Below are 13,600 nucleotides of genomic sequence, written 5' to 3'. Positions count from 1 at the left end.
TATGATTTTTTGAAGCTCAACAATAAAAAATAACTATAATAATATACCATTAACTAAAGAGATAAGCGTTGAAATAAATTTTCTTTTTAAACAATATTCAATTTATTGATAATTATCCAAGTGACCATTTCACAGTTGAACATTACACATTTGCTTTTTTGAAGCATAAAAAAAATTACTATAATAATACACTATTAACTAAGGAGATCCCCAACTATAATGATGCACCATTGAAAAATGATAACTTCAATAATACACCATAAACAAAAGAGAATACCGTTTGACTGAAGTGAGTGGCAAAATGGCAAAATGAGTGGGTTTTGTTTATTGCATGCAATTTGCACGGTACACACAACTATTTCTCATTAAAAAAATGATTTTTTTCGAGCCTTCTTACTTGCAAACTGTTTGATGACATCAGTAAAATCAAGCACCCTTAATTTTTCATGCTCAATGCTCAACAGGGTGAGTGAAGATAAGTGGTTCTGCCCCATGGTGTTTCTTAGATAATTCTTTAGTAGTTTCAGCTTGGAGAATGATCGCTTCCCAGTGCAGTTTGTGACAAACATGCAGAGATAGAGTCGTAATACAATTCCAACATTAGCAAATGTTTCAACCATGTCATGTCTGTGAATTATCTTATACATTTCTAGTTCTGGACTTTGTCTTTGTGCAGCTTTTACACCACCTAATGAAGGAGCACTTTCAGATGAACCTCTTGGAATGGATTTCATGAGGTGTGCAAACTGCAGAAGCTCCGACTCTAATCCCGCCTCCAAGTCATTAGGATATGAAGACACAAGCTTTTCAGCAGCTGCTTCAAGTTCAGTGTTTGTTTTGTTTGAGATTTCTGATAAAAACCCAAATTTCTCTCGAAGGTCGCTGTAAGCTGCAAGGCGTTGTGTTAGGGCAGCATAGAGCTTGTCAATGATTGGCAAGAAAGCAGTCACTCTAAACATGTCTCTCCCTGTCAGCGTAACATCCTCCACCGAGTCTAGTTCATCGTGGTGACGCTTGCGCTTTCTAATACGCTGCGACTGCCTGTCGGCGTAGTATGCAACTTTACCAGTCACGTCACTGGGATCACACTTAGCCATAGCTTTTGCTTCAAAATCATCGAACTGGGATCTCAGGTCTTTAACAAACTGTAAAAGAGACTCCAGCAGTGTGACAGCTGTGTTGAGGGAGATTCCTGGTTTTTGCAGTTGAATACTGGCACTCTGAAACCTTTCCAATACTGTATCCCAAACTTCAAGAAGAATTACTGTTTCAAGTTTTTTCAAACCTTTGAGAAGACTACTTCCAGAACAATGATGTTTTCTTTGTGTGCTCTACTGAGAGCAGCTACAGCATCTGCTCGTGCTGACCAACGAGAGTGTGAATGTTTTTTATCAACTTTCAACTTCTTATCTTTATTAGTCTCTATTAACTCATGGTGTCTCCTCCAACGATAAGTAGATGCAACAAGGAAGGAGTACAAGTTTTGTATCAGACCAAACAATAACACTGCAGCAGGACAGCTTTCTGTGGCACACTTACCCACCAAGTTTAAGGAATGAGCCATACATGGTATGTCCTCAGCTTCACTGCACTCGTTCTTGATTATCTGTTGGGTTCCCTGATATTTATCAGACATGTTGCTGGTATTGTCATAGGACTGTCCTCGGCAGTCGAGAACTGAAATGTTCTTCTCTTTAAGAAAATCAAGAACAGTTGTAGCAATATCTCTGCCAGTGTGGCTTAGCATGGGAATAAACTGCAAAAACCTTTCAACTGGACCTGTAGTAGGCAGTACATAGCGGATTGTAAAACTAAGTTGATCCATGTGTGAAATATCTGGTGTGGAGTCGACAGAAATTGAGAAGTACTTTGCTGTTTTTACTTCATCTGTTATTGAGGACATAACCTTTTCTGCCATTATTCCAATGACTTCCTCAGAAATGACATGCGACTAGTAGGAAGTATGACCACTACCTTTGTTTGCATATTTCTTGATATGTGCTGCCAAGAAACTGTCGTATATGCTCAGCAGCTCTAGAATCCCATGATAATTTCCATTGTGTGCTGATCCAATTACTTCATCCTTATCCCGAATGGCTAGCCCGCGTTCGCAAAGTAGCTTTAAAACATCTACACACCTCCTCAATACTGCCTGCCAGTACTCAGTCACTTTCATATTGTAGCACTAGATTAGAGTCAATACGGGCACCCGTAGTCTTTCTATATATCATGTCGACCATATTTTTCCTGTGCTGATCTGACCTACTGTGAGATTCTATGACATACCTAGCGTTCTTCCAGCCATTGAAGCCAGATGTGAATGGGCTTTGCACCTTTGACAAAAGCTTGCAAGGAAAACAATACACTTTACCAGTTGATTTAGAGTAACAGAGCCAGTTAAGATTAATTTCTTGGCCAGATAATGAACGAGTTCGAGTGAATAATGTCTTTGTACAATGACGGGTTCTGTTTAGCTCTTTCACAGCTGACTCTTTAAAATCACCATCACAGTGTCGACATTCTGCACTTCCCCTTTTCAACCAATAGTCACACACATTTTCAGGAATTATTTTAGGCCATAATCCAAGATCATTTTCAAATCCTTGTTCAGTACTGGTATTCATAGCTTTCACTTCCTCTTGTGTCTCCTCACTGCGCTCAGGATCAATTGCGCTAACTACATCTGGTTCAGACCGTTCAGTACTCGCTGTGGCTGCACTTGGTTTGTTCAAGCTAGCACCAACACTTGTACTTGGTTTGTTCAAGCTAGGACCAGATTCAGTGTGAATTTGTGACTTTGCAGGTGCAGATACTGTTGAATATGCCAACCATTGAGTTATTTTTGGTAGTTTTTTTACTCTTTCCTTTTCATCTGCCTTTTCTTGTCGTTTGACAGAGCCTGCTTTATACTTTCTCCCTTGATCACGATTATGACTTGTTGATTTCTCCATTATGCCTCAGTGGTCAGTGCAGCCTCACTACCTTATCCTGAAAATGAAAAACATGAATAATTATTAACTATAGATATTATGGCTCTACCCACAGTAGATATTTAAAATGTAACTAGGTATATGAAATGACAAAAGTAGGTAGTTACATAGATACGTAGATGCTAATAAAAGTTGGCTATATATAAAAACATTGGCGAAGTTTTTATTATTACTATTATTATAATAATGATCAATTTAGGCGACCAACCAGAAAGCAAGAGATGCATACACCCGAAGGCCTAGTTAACGGCACATCATCGATGATAGAAATAAAAATATTAGAAGAAACATTGATGAGGCAAAAAAATGAACATGGAAAAACTAAAACGTTGAGGCACTAGAGAGAAAAAAAGCATTAACGTGTTTTTTGAAAGTATAACAATCATTTGACTTGACGACATCATTAGGAAGGGTGTTCCAAACATTAACAGTTGAGGGGATGAAGCAACGAGAAAAATGAGACGTGTTCGACAGTAAGAGAGGTGGAACCTTTTTTTGTAACTGATGTTTGACAAGTTAGTCTTTTCCTGTTTTTGTCGACAGGCAAATAGAAAAGGTTTCAATCAATGAAATTCACACCTGAGCAGAAATGAGCCGGAAGCTACATCAAGAAGTCAGATGAGATCACTGCGCTCAGAAAACAATGACCCTCTTAACGAGAGAATGCCTTGATGAAGTCATTGGGCTTCAGCACGGCATATCATTCCCGTGCTGAAGGCTTGTGACGGGCAAGAGGGCTCTCGAACTGGGGAATCTCTTTTCCTCAGTTTGACTCTAAATTTCTCTCATTCTTTTTCTATTACCTCTTATTGCTTATTCCTCCTTCATAATTATCAGCTGTCTCCAACCTTGCTGTCAAAACTCTCTTACCCATTTCACTGTCTAGGTTTTTTAGAGGGGACATTGTATCCATGATCGGTTTTTATTTCAAAATCAATTGTGGGAGCTGTGGTGGTCTTGCCAACTGCCCGAAAATGTTTGGACACCTAGGAGTGTCGGTATTCCCATACTGGCACGCGGAACTATCTCTTAGGAAATTTGGCCTTCGGATTCCAGGGGTTGGCGATTTTATAGAGATAGGACTCTCGGCATTCTGTCCGGTTTGCCTGCCACTATGATTAGAGTGGGGATGATTGTATTCTTGAAATGCTCTCAGTCCCATCAAGCGGGTTTGGCATACACTTGAGCCACTCTAATCATAGTGGTACCATCCCTTTGTGGTAGGGTAGGGAGTGGACATTTGGTAAGCAGCTTTCACAGGTGTCATTGGTGGAGAAATTAATTCCAGGAAAGGCTAACGGTGTCTTCTTTGGAATTTCAGACAGTCTTAATTTTTTCTCTCCCTTAAACTATATTCTTTTCCATTGTTTTTTTTTTTTCATTGTTATTATGACCCCTTCCCTCCCCCTGAAAAAATAATTAATGAGTAAACTTAATATTCCCCGTACCCCTGGATCAAATGGCGAACCCCAGACACCGTTGATGACTTCTGCTTGTTTAAATAGGGAAAGCTCTGTTGACAACCTCGGCAATAAAAAGGATTCCTCCAACAATACTTCTTTGACCAGTGTTGTTAAAGACAATTTATCGGCACTGGTGGAAAATGATGCTTGTAATAACCGTAATACTTTACTCTCTGGTTCTGGCTCATTACCAGATCCAACAAAAAATCTGAAAATTCTCCACTTAAAAAACATACCAATTGGTTGTAGCTATGACATAATTCATGAAGCCTTCTGTAGATTTGGAGCAATCAAAGAAATTTTAATGGAGCTTAATGGTAGTAAAGGCTTTTGGGAAGCTTGGGTATCATTTTCAAGTTTTGAGATTGCTTTAGAAGCAAATAAAAATTTAGAGAGCATAAAAATTGACAATTGTTTGATTTCTGGGGCTTTATGTGATAAAGCACCAAGACACCTAGAGGTATATAAACCAGAAGAATGGATGGAAAAAGAAATAGAGCATAGACTTCCAGAAGTAAGAACCCCCAAGCCCCCAACATGGATAATTGCATCTGGAAAGATAGATAATTATAACTATTATAAGATTAGTAAATTTATAAAAAAAAAAAGTTGGTTTAATTAAAAGTAAGGATATTAGTAGACACGGTAAGCAATCTGTTTTGATTAATGCAAAATCAGATACTCAAGCTCACATGCTTTGTGGCATGAAGATTGCAGAAATTAATCCTATTAAGGATATTAAACCACATATGAGCTTCAGCTATGGTAAAGGAGTTTTTGATAAAGATCTATATGAATTCTCAGAACCAGAAATTCTGGACATGTGCCCTGCTAATGTTTGGAAAGTAAGTAAGATCCCTCAAACAAGCATGGTAGTTTTAACATTTGAAACCCCTGTTATACCAGATCATATAATTATTGAGAATGAAAGAGTACGTGTTCGAGAATATAAACCTAGGCCTTTACAATGCTTTAATTGTTTCAAGTACGGTCACCCTTCCCGGTACTGCAATAATACGAAGATCTGTATTAACTGTTCTTTGTTAGAACATGGCCAATGCAACAGAGATACAACCTGTGCAAACTGTAAAGATGATCATAAACCAAATGATAAAAGATGTAGAGAATACAAGAATGAAGAAGCTGCAATCTTGAAAGCAAATGCTGAACATATAAGTGTAGGTTATGCAAAACATTTACTCAATCGGCAACTTAATTTTGCTCGCGCGGTTCAGATGCCAACAAAAGATTATAATCCACTACCCCTTACTACCACAGGGGGACCAGTGGCAGCACCTGGCCCGTCAGGTGCATCTCCCTTAGTGGTAGTAGCCCAGCCATCTGGGTCAAGTGCTCAGGCTATAAAAGCCAGAGCACAAACCTCCAAAGAGGTCAATATGGTGTCCAACACACCAAAAGTATTGTCACTGATAGGAGCATCTCCCCTAGAGGTAGTAGCCCAGCCTTCTGGGTTAAGTGCTCGAACTGTTGAAGTTCTAGCACAATCCTCCAAGGAAGCCAATGTGGCTTCCACCACCTTAAATGTATTGTCTCAGGCAGAATCTCTACCTGATTTGATGGAGATTGGAAAACAAGATCTTCCAAAGAGGAAAAGGTCCCCATCATCCTCACCTTCATCTAAGTCAGGTAAGTGCCCTACTGCTCATGATCCTAAGGTTGACTCTAATAAAGATCCTAGAAAGAAAGAAAAGAAGAGTGGTGGCCTAGTAAAGCCTTCCATCTCCAGGCCTTACATGGCTTCATCTGAAAAGTCCCAAAAGACAGATGAGACAAAGAAAAATAATAACAAAAGATAATGTCTATCATCCAGTGGAATTCCAGAGGTCTAAGTACTAGCATTGAGCAAATAAAAACTTTAACCAGGGACTCAGACACGAAGGTAATTTGCCTACAGGAAACCAAGATCAGTGACAAACCATTTAATCCTGGACTCAATTATCATTTTTGTAGATCCCCTCCTTTGCAAGCTGCAAGAGCTCAAGGTGGTACAGGTTTTATTATTCACAAATCTGTAAAATTTGAAACAATCCCACTCAATACACCACTACAGGCATGTGCAGTTAGAACTCATATCGGGAAAAAAATTACTTTATGCTCGCTATATATTGAACCATCCTTAGAACTTTTCCTCTTAGATCATGCTGGTAATCCAAGAAGGCTTAGACTTTCTGACCTCCAAGACTTGATCAATCAGCTTCCTGCCCCTTTTATTTTAATGGGTGATTTTAATGCAAAGCATACTTTATGGGGTGGAAATGTGTGCGATAGATGGGGTAATCTTGTTGAAGAATTAATCGACAACAATGATGTAATACTAATGAATGATGGTTCTCCAACTAGGTATGATGTATTCCACAACTCTACATCAGCCATTGATTTGTCAATCTGTTCCTCATCCATTCGATTGGACTACCTTTGGTCAGTAAATGAACACCTACATGGCAGTGACCATTGGCCAATAATGTTAAATTATGTCCATAATCTTCCTTCTCAGTGTCCACCAAAATGGAAGATAGATGAGGCAGACTGGGCAGCTTATGAAAACTGTTCACACACCGATAAAGAATATGATGAATTTACATCTCCAGTGCATGCCTATCAACATCTTGAAAATATTATTGATGATAATGCTAGCAAGTTTATACCTAAAACATGCGGTTTACCTCATCGCTCTGTAGTTCTTTGGTGGAGTAAAGAATGTGCCAACGCAAGAAAAGTGACCCGAACTTGCTTCAGAAGATACTTGAGGACAAATTATTTAGCAGATAGAATAGCATATCTCAGAGCCTGTGCCAAACAAAAAAGAATTTTTAAAAAAGCAAAGAGAGCATCTTGGAAGAAATTTATATCTAATATTAATACCAAAACTCCTTCAAAGGAAATATGGGACAAGATTAGAAAACTTCAAGGTAAATTCGTCCCTAAGCCTCTACCAATATTAAGGGAAAATAATAGATATATATCTGACCCCAAAGATGTAGCAGAGGTTCTTGCTAAGCACTTTGCTCATGTATCAAGTGCTGACAACTATTCCCCAGCATTTCAACAAATTAGAGCATCAACATCTGTTGTTCCTCCTGCTTCTTCAAATACTGAAGCTTTTAACCTGCCTTTTAGTATTGAGGAGATGCAAAATGCTATCTCCAGCTCTTCTTTAACTGCCCCAGGTGAGGATGGCATCCGGTATGAAATGATATCACATCTTCCAGTGGATACCAAGGAATTTTTATTAGAAACCTTTAATGGTCTATGGGCTTCCCATACATCTCCTGATTCCTGGCATACTTCAATTGTAATTCCAGGCCACAAGTCTGGTAAAGACCCAGAACTGCCATCTAGTTATAGGCCCATATCCTTGACCAGTTGCATATGCAAACTATTTGAGAGAATGATCAACAACAGACTTGTGTGGTATCTAGAATCAAAAAATCTTTTATCTAACAGACAGTTTGGTTTTAGGAAGAACCGAAGTACTCTAGACCCTTTGCTGATGTTATCAAGGGAAATTTCAAATGCTTTTTCTAACCAAAACCAGGTGGTGGGTGTCTTTTTTGACCTCGAAAAGGCATATGACACCACCTGGAGGAGTGGTATTTTAAAGCAATTGGCCTCGTGGGGTATAGGAGGACATATGTTCTCTTTTATTGAAGAATTTTTATCAAACCGCTCCATTAAAGTGAGAGTAGGGTCAGAACTATCCTCATCCTACATGCAAGAAGAAGGTGTCCCCCAAGGCAGCGTATTGAGTGTGACCTTGTTTGCTGTTGCAATTAATAGTCTCATTAGTCACATACCTCCTGGCATACAAGGATCACTATTTGTCGATGACTTTGCAATTTATTGTAGTGGATCATCTGCACTACAAGCATGCCAAAATCTTCAAATTGCAATAAATGCTGCTTCCGCATGGGCAAATTCTCGCGGATTCATGTTTTCTCCTCAGAAGACCAAAGCCATTCGCTTTACTCGTACTCGTAAAAGGGAAGAGATCCCCACCCTTTTCTTAAATGATTGTATTTTGCCATATGAGGATAGTGTCAAGTTTCTTGGAGTCATTTTCGACAAGAAAATGACATTTGGTCCCCATATAAATGACCTATCTATCAGGGTTAAGAAGTCACTGAACATTCTGAAAGTGATATCGCATTTTGATTGGGGTGCTGATAGAACAACTTTGCTTAGAATTTATACATCTTTGTGTCTGAGCAAGTTAGACTATGCATGCCAAATATATGGGTCAGCTACAAAGACTTTACTTGGAAAACTTGATATTGTTCACAATGCTGGGCTTCGCATCTGCACAGGTGCTTACAGAACATCTCCCATTGACAGTCTCTATGTTGATTCTGGCATACCTCCCCTTTCCATTCGCAGAGAGGAGTTGAGTTTGAGGTTTTTAGCTAGGTCCCTTGCTGTGAGAAACAATCCTAACTGTAAATATGTTAGGGCGCCTTTAGATCGGGCTCCTAACAGATCTAGAGTGCCTAAGCCTTTGGAAGTACAGCTGAAAAATGATGCTAGAGAAGTAGGCTTGTTAACAGCACAGATAGCAGAGGTAGGATATCCCAAGTCTCCTCCTTGGTGTAATCCACCTGTTAAAGTATGTTTTACGGCAGGAGGGAAAAATACCTTACCTAGTAGGGTAATGAAAAGTGAGTTTTTAAATCATGCTGCTCAACATCATGGGAAACATGTTTTTACAGATGGCTCCAAATCGGCTGCAGGAGTTGGAAGTGCAGCTGTGGTGGGGGATATTGTTATTAGAAGGAAACTCCCATACTCTTGTTCAATTTTTACTGCTGAGCTGTACGCAATAATTCTCGCAGTCCAACATATTTTTAAAAATGGCAACCAAAATAGTTTTTATTCAATTTTTACGGATTCCAATAGTGTTTTACTCTCATTAAAACAAATTATGCCAGGCCATCATCTAGTACAAGAGGTGCAGGACTGGTTAGTACTTCTGCAATCTAGGAAGAGTATCAGTGTTCACTTCTGTTGGGTCCCTGCCCATGTTGGGGTGGATGGGAATGAACAAGTAGATAAGGCAGCAAAGGAAGCTTCAGGGCTAAGTAATCCATCCCCCTTGAGTATTCCTTACAAAGATCTTAAAAGTGAGATTCATCTTTACTGTAAAAATAAGTGGCAAGCTCGATGGTCTGAACTGACCACCAATACAAAATTGAAACAAATCCACCCATTGGTGGATAAATGGTCATCTTGTAATTCTACAAGTAGAAGGGATACCATTATTTTAACTAGGCTGCGTATTGGCCATACACATGCAACGCACAATTATTTAATGAAGAGTGGGGAAGGGAGACAGGCCCCTCTTTGTAATACCTGTCAAGTGACAATGGATGTTAAACATATTTTAGTCGATTGTCCTGTTTTTAATCTCCAGAGGAGGACACATTTACTCCAGGACAAACCGTTAAGAGATATACTGGGGGAAAACTGTAATACCCTGAACTTGAGAAAATTTATACAAAGTATTGGGTTATATTACGAGCTATAATTGATTTTATTAATTTATTTATTTATTTTACCCTTTTAATCCCTATTTATTTCACATCTAGATTTTATTGTATGAAAGTGTTACGATTTGTATTAAAGGTTAAAATGATACTAAATGGTGTGAGTGTACAGATATGATTGAATGATTTTCGTTATATAGCGCTGAATGGCCTTTGATGCCCCAGTGCTTGGCTTAATGCCTAAATCCCATATTCAATTCAATTCAGAAAACAATGAGAGAGAACACTTCAGGCAGAAAGAGCAAACTGATAAAAAAAGCATGCTAGCACAAAATAAAGCACACAGATGAGAGTATTCGTGAAAATAGTTGCACAAGATTTATCATGAGTCATTAATGCATACATGTAAGCATGTGCATACAGGGTTCAACAGCCAATCAGAGTGCAGATTGAACATTAGTAATCGCGCCACGTGGACCCAACAAGAAGCAAAGAAAATTCCACTGGTCCACACACAATGAATATTATTTACACAATTTATATGATAGATTGACAGAAAACCGAGCTTGCATTTTTGCATCAACTTGCGAATTCAAAATGTTGCTTGCAAGCAAACTGTATGAAATTCAAAGTCATTAAACCGATGAAGTGAATATAACTCACTTTCATGCATACTAAACGCCACATTCATTGCACAGCTCAAATGCTGCAAATTGCCAAATTGCAAATGCCTAATTGCCAAATTGCAAATGTTGTAATTGCCTGTGTAGATGTTATTTCGCAGAAATTCATTGACAAAAGCGTGGAGAAATTTTTTTCCATTGATTATAAAGTGCCCACGCCGAATTATGAATCAAATTTCGCGGGGCCTCACAGGCGCGGGGCCCTAGGCCATGGCCTACTCGGCCCCCCCCCTAAATCCGCTGCTGCCCTACAGTTCGCCTCAGTGACAGACCCAGTGCTACGAGCACAGCTAAAGGATGGTTCAGGAGTCTGGAGACGAAACGCATCTATCGCTCGAAGAGATCTCAAGAGACCCCTACCAAACAGGCTTCGCTCACTCCTCAAGCCGTGGTCAGAAGCAAGGAACCTGAAACCTCTTCAACCACCACCTCCATCGATCAACATCCACACGGATGCCTCGCTAGAGGGATGGGGGGGTCACTCCCACCAACGACAAGTTCAAGGAACATGGTCTCCCCTGTTCAAGACGTTTCACATCAACATCTTGAAGGCCTTGGCGGTTCATTTCACTCTGAAGAAACTATCTCCTCGTCCTTCGATCCACATTCGTCTAACTCTGGACAGCTCCGTGGTAGTCAGATGTCTCGACCGTCAGGGCTCAAGATCGCCCCACCTCAACCAAGTGCTTTTGCCCATTTTCCGCCTGGCGGACAAGAAAAAATGGCACTTGTCTGCAGTTCACCTGCAAGGATTCCGCAATGTGACGGCGGACGCTCTATTGAGGACAAGCCCCATAGTCGGAATGGTCCCTAGACGCAAGATCATTCTCCTTCATCTCCCGTCAAGTCCCGGAACTGCAGATCGACTTCTTCGCGACGAGCGACAACAATCAACTTCCTCGATATGTGGCCCCATACGAGGACCCCAAAGCGGAAGCAGTGGACGTCATGTCCCTGGACTGGAACAGATGGTCCAAGATTAACCTGTTCCCTCCACCCAATCTTCTGCTGAAAGTCCTCTCCAAACTGAGAACCTTCAAGGGAACAGCAGCCCTAGTGGCTCCCAAGTGGCCCCGGAGCAACTGGTTTCTCCTAGTCCTGGAGCTACAACCCAAGCTGATCCCTCTGCCGGCTCCAGTTCTCTCCTAGCAGGTGCAGAAGTCGACTGTCTTTGATTCATCAAAGAAAGTCCAAGACCTTCATCTCATGATTTTCTCTCCCTAGCCGTTGAGAAAAGGTTTGGAATCTTGAAGAAAAGTTTAGACTTCCTAGAGGAATACAAAACAAAGTCTACCAGAAGGCAATATGAATCATCCTGGAAGAAGTGGGTGTCCTTTGTCAAGACAAAAAACCCTATGGAAATCTCCATAGATTTTTGTATGTCCTTTATTCACCTTCATGGACAAGGCTTGGCAGCCAACACGATTTTCACTTGTAAATCGGCCTTGACAAGACCTCTACTGTACTCCTTCCAAATAGATTTGTCCAACGTAATCTTTAACAAACTTCCGAAGGCATGTGCTAGACTCCGTCCTGCACCTCCACCGAGACCCATCACCTGGTCCCTGGATAAGGTGCTCCATTTTGCCTCTAGCTTGGACAACGAATCTTGCCCTCTGAAAGACTTGACTCAAAAAGTAATTTTCCTTTTTGCTCTCGCATCAGGAGCCCGAGTCAGTGAAATAGTGGCATTATCAAGAGAAGAGGGCCAGATACAGTTCGCCGACACAGGGGAACTTACCCTCTTCCCTGACCCTACGTTTCTCGCCAAAAATGAACTCCCCACCAAGAGATGGGGACCTTGGAGAATCTGCCCTCTGAAGGAAGATGTCTCTCTATGCCCAGTGGAGAGTCTTAAGGTCTATCTTCGAAGAACTTCAGACTTTGGCGGAGGACAGCTTTTTAAAGGAGAAACATCGGGTAGTGACCTGTCACTTAAACAACTAAGGGCGAAAATCACCTACTCTATTCGCAGAGCGGATCCTGACAGTACACCCGCAGGTCATGATCCTAGGAAAGTCGCCTCTTTAAATTTTTTCCAAAGTATGGATTTCGAAAGCCTCCGATCCTCCACAGGCTGGAAATCCTCAAGCGTGTTCTTTAAACACTATGCGAAGCAGGTGCACGAAGTTAAAAGATTCGTGGTAGCAGCAGGTAGTGTATTGAAACCAGCTGCTTAGTGCTGCGTAGAACAGCGAGTTATTTCGGGACTCTAACTCAACGGGTGCCTGTGTTGACCCTAGTGCGATACATAGTGATTTCAGCTGACACTTAGTGTCACAAAAGACTGTTCTTCCTCAAGGTGAAGTGACATAGATTCTAACACGTGTGCCACATGTTCTTGGACATGAAGTGTATTGTGACTCTTAAAGGCTTTCGTTCCCCCGGAACTTGTGTATAAAAGGGATTTTGACGAAGGAAAAATCTATTTCTGGGGAGAGACCTGTGGCGCCCGGTGAAAAGAGTCCTTCTTATATACCTTTTCTGATAAAACCTTCCAATTATACCAGAGAAAGATAAAAGCATGGAATGCTGAGGTTACAACCCTCGCGCGAGCACCTTTAGGGTGTCGTGTATAAAGCAAAGGCGCGTGAAATCCACTATTCACAGGTTGTCTTCCATTTAGTTAATTCCTTCGTCAAAGGGATGGGCCGATACAAAGGCCCTTGCCAACCACCAGCGCCACACCACCCACGCCACGACGCGAGCGCCATCTGAACAACATCCTTCTGTATTGGCCATGATGGCTTGGAAAGGAAAGGGTGGGATTGTGTAAAATAAAGGGGAAGGGTTTCACCGGGCGCCACAGGTCTCTCCCCAGAAATAGATTTTTCCTTCGTCAAAATCCCTTTTCTGGGTCGATCTGTGGCGCCGGGTGAAAATGTACCAGAGAATGCCTTCCAAGCCCAACAATAACTAATTTAAAGAGGGGAGAGAAACAACACCATGTAAAGAAAATCATAAAT

At 40.9% G+C, this 13,600-nt stretch overlaps 2 protein-coding genes across 2 annotated transcripts; both read right to left on the bottom strand.

Annotated features, from left to right (window-relative positions):
• Positions 1–365: 365 nt before the first annotated feature.
• Positions 366–1,097, bottom strand: LOC137620554 (uncharacterized). Its single transcript, XM_068350811.1, has one exon. It carries the CDS (start codon positions 1,095–1,097, stop codon positions 366–368), a length of 732 nt encoding a protein of 243 aa, XP_068206912.1.
• Positions 1,098–1,279: 182 nt separating this feature from the next.
• On the bottom strand, positions 1,280–1,918 carry LOC137620551 (zinc finger MYM-type protein 1-like). Its single transcript, XM_068350799.1, has one exon. The coding sequence runs from the start codon at positions 1,916–1,918 to the stop codon at positions 1,280–1,282; it is 639 nt and encodes a 212-aa protein (XP_068206900.1).
• Positions 1,919–13,600: the final 11,682 nt, after the last annotated feature.

This window comes from Palaemon carinicauda, chromosome 2, assembly GCF_036898095.1.
Source record: "Palaemon carinicauda isolate YSFRI2023 chromosome 2, ASM3689809v2, whole genome shotgun sequence".
In the NCBI taxonomy this organism is placed as follows: domain Eukaryota; kingdom Metazoa; phylum Arthropoda; class Malacostraca; order Decapoda; family Palaemonidae; genus Palaemon; species Palaemon carinicauda.
This window is presented reverse-complemented; position numbering and strand designations above follow the sequence as displayed.

Excerpts from the sequence above, each read along its gene's own strand:
- LOC137620554 (XM_068350811.1), bottom strand. The coding sequence starts at position 1,097 with ATGGCTAAGTGTGATCCCAGTGACGTGACTGGTAAAGTTGCATACTAC.
- LOC137620551 (XM_068350799.1), bottom strand. The coding sequence starts at position 1,918 with ATGGCAGAAAAGGTTATGTCCTCAATAACAGATGAAGTAAAAACAGCA.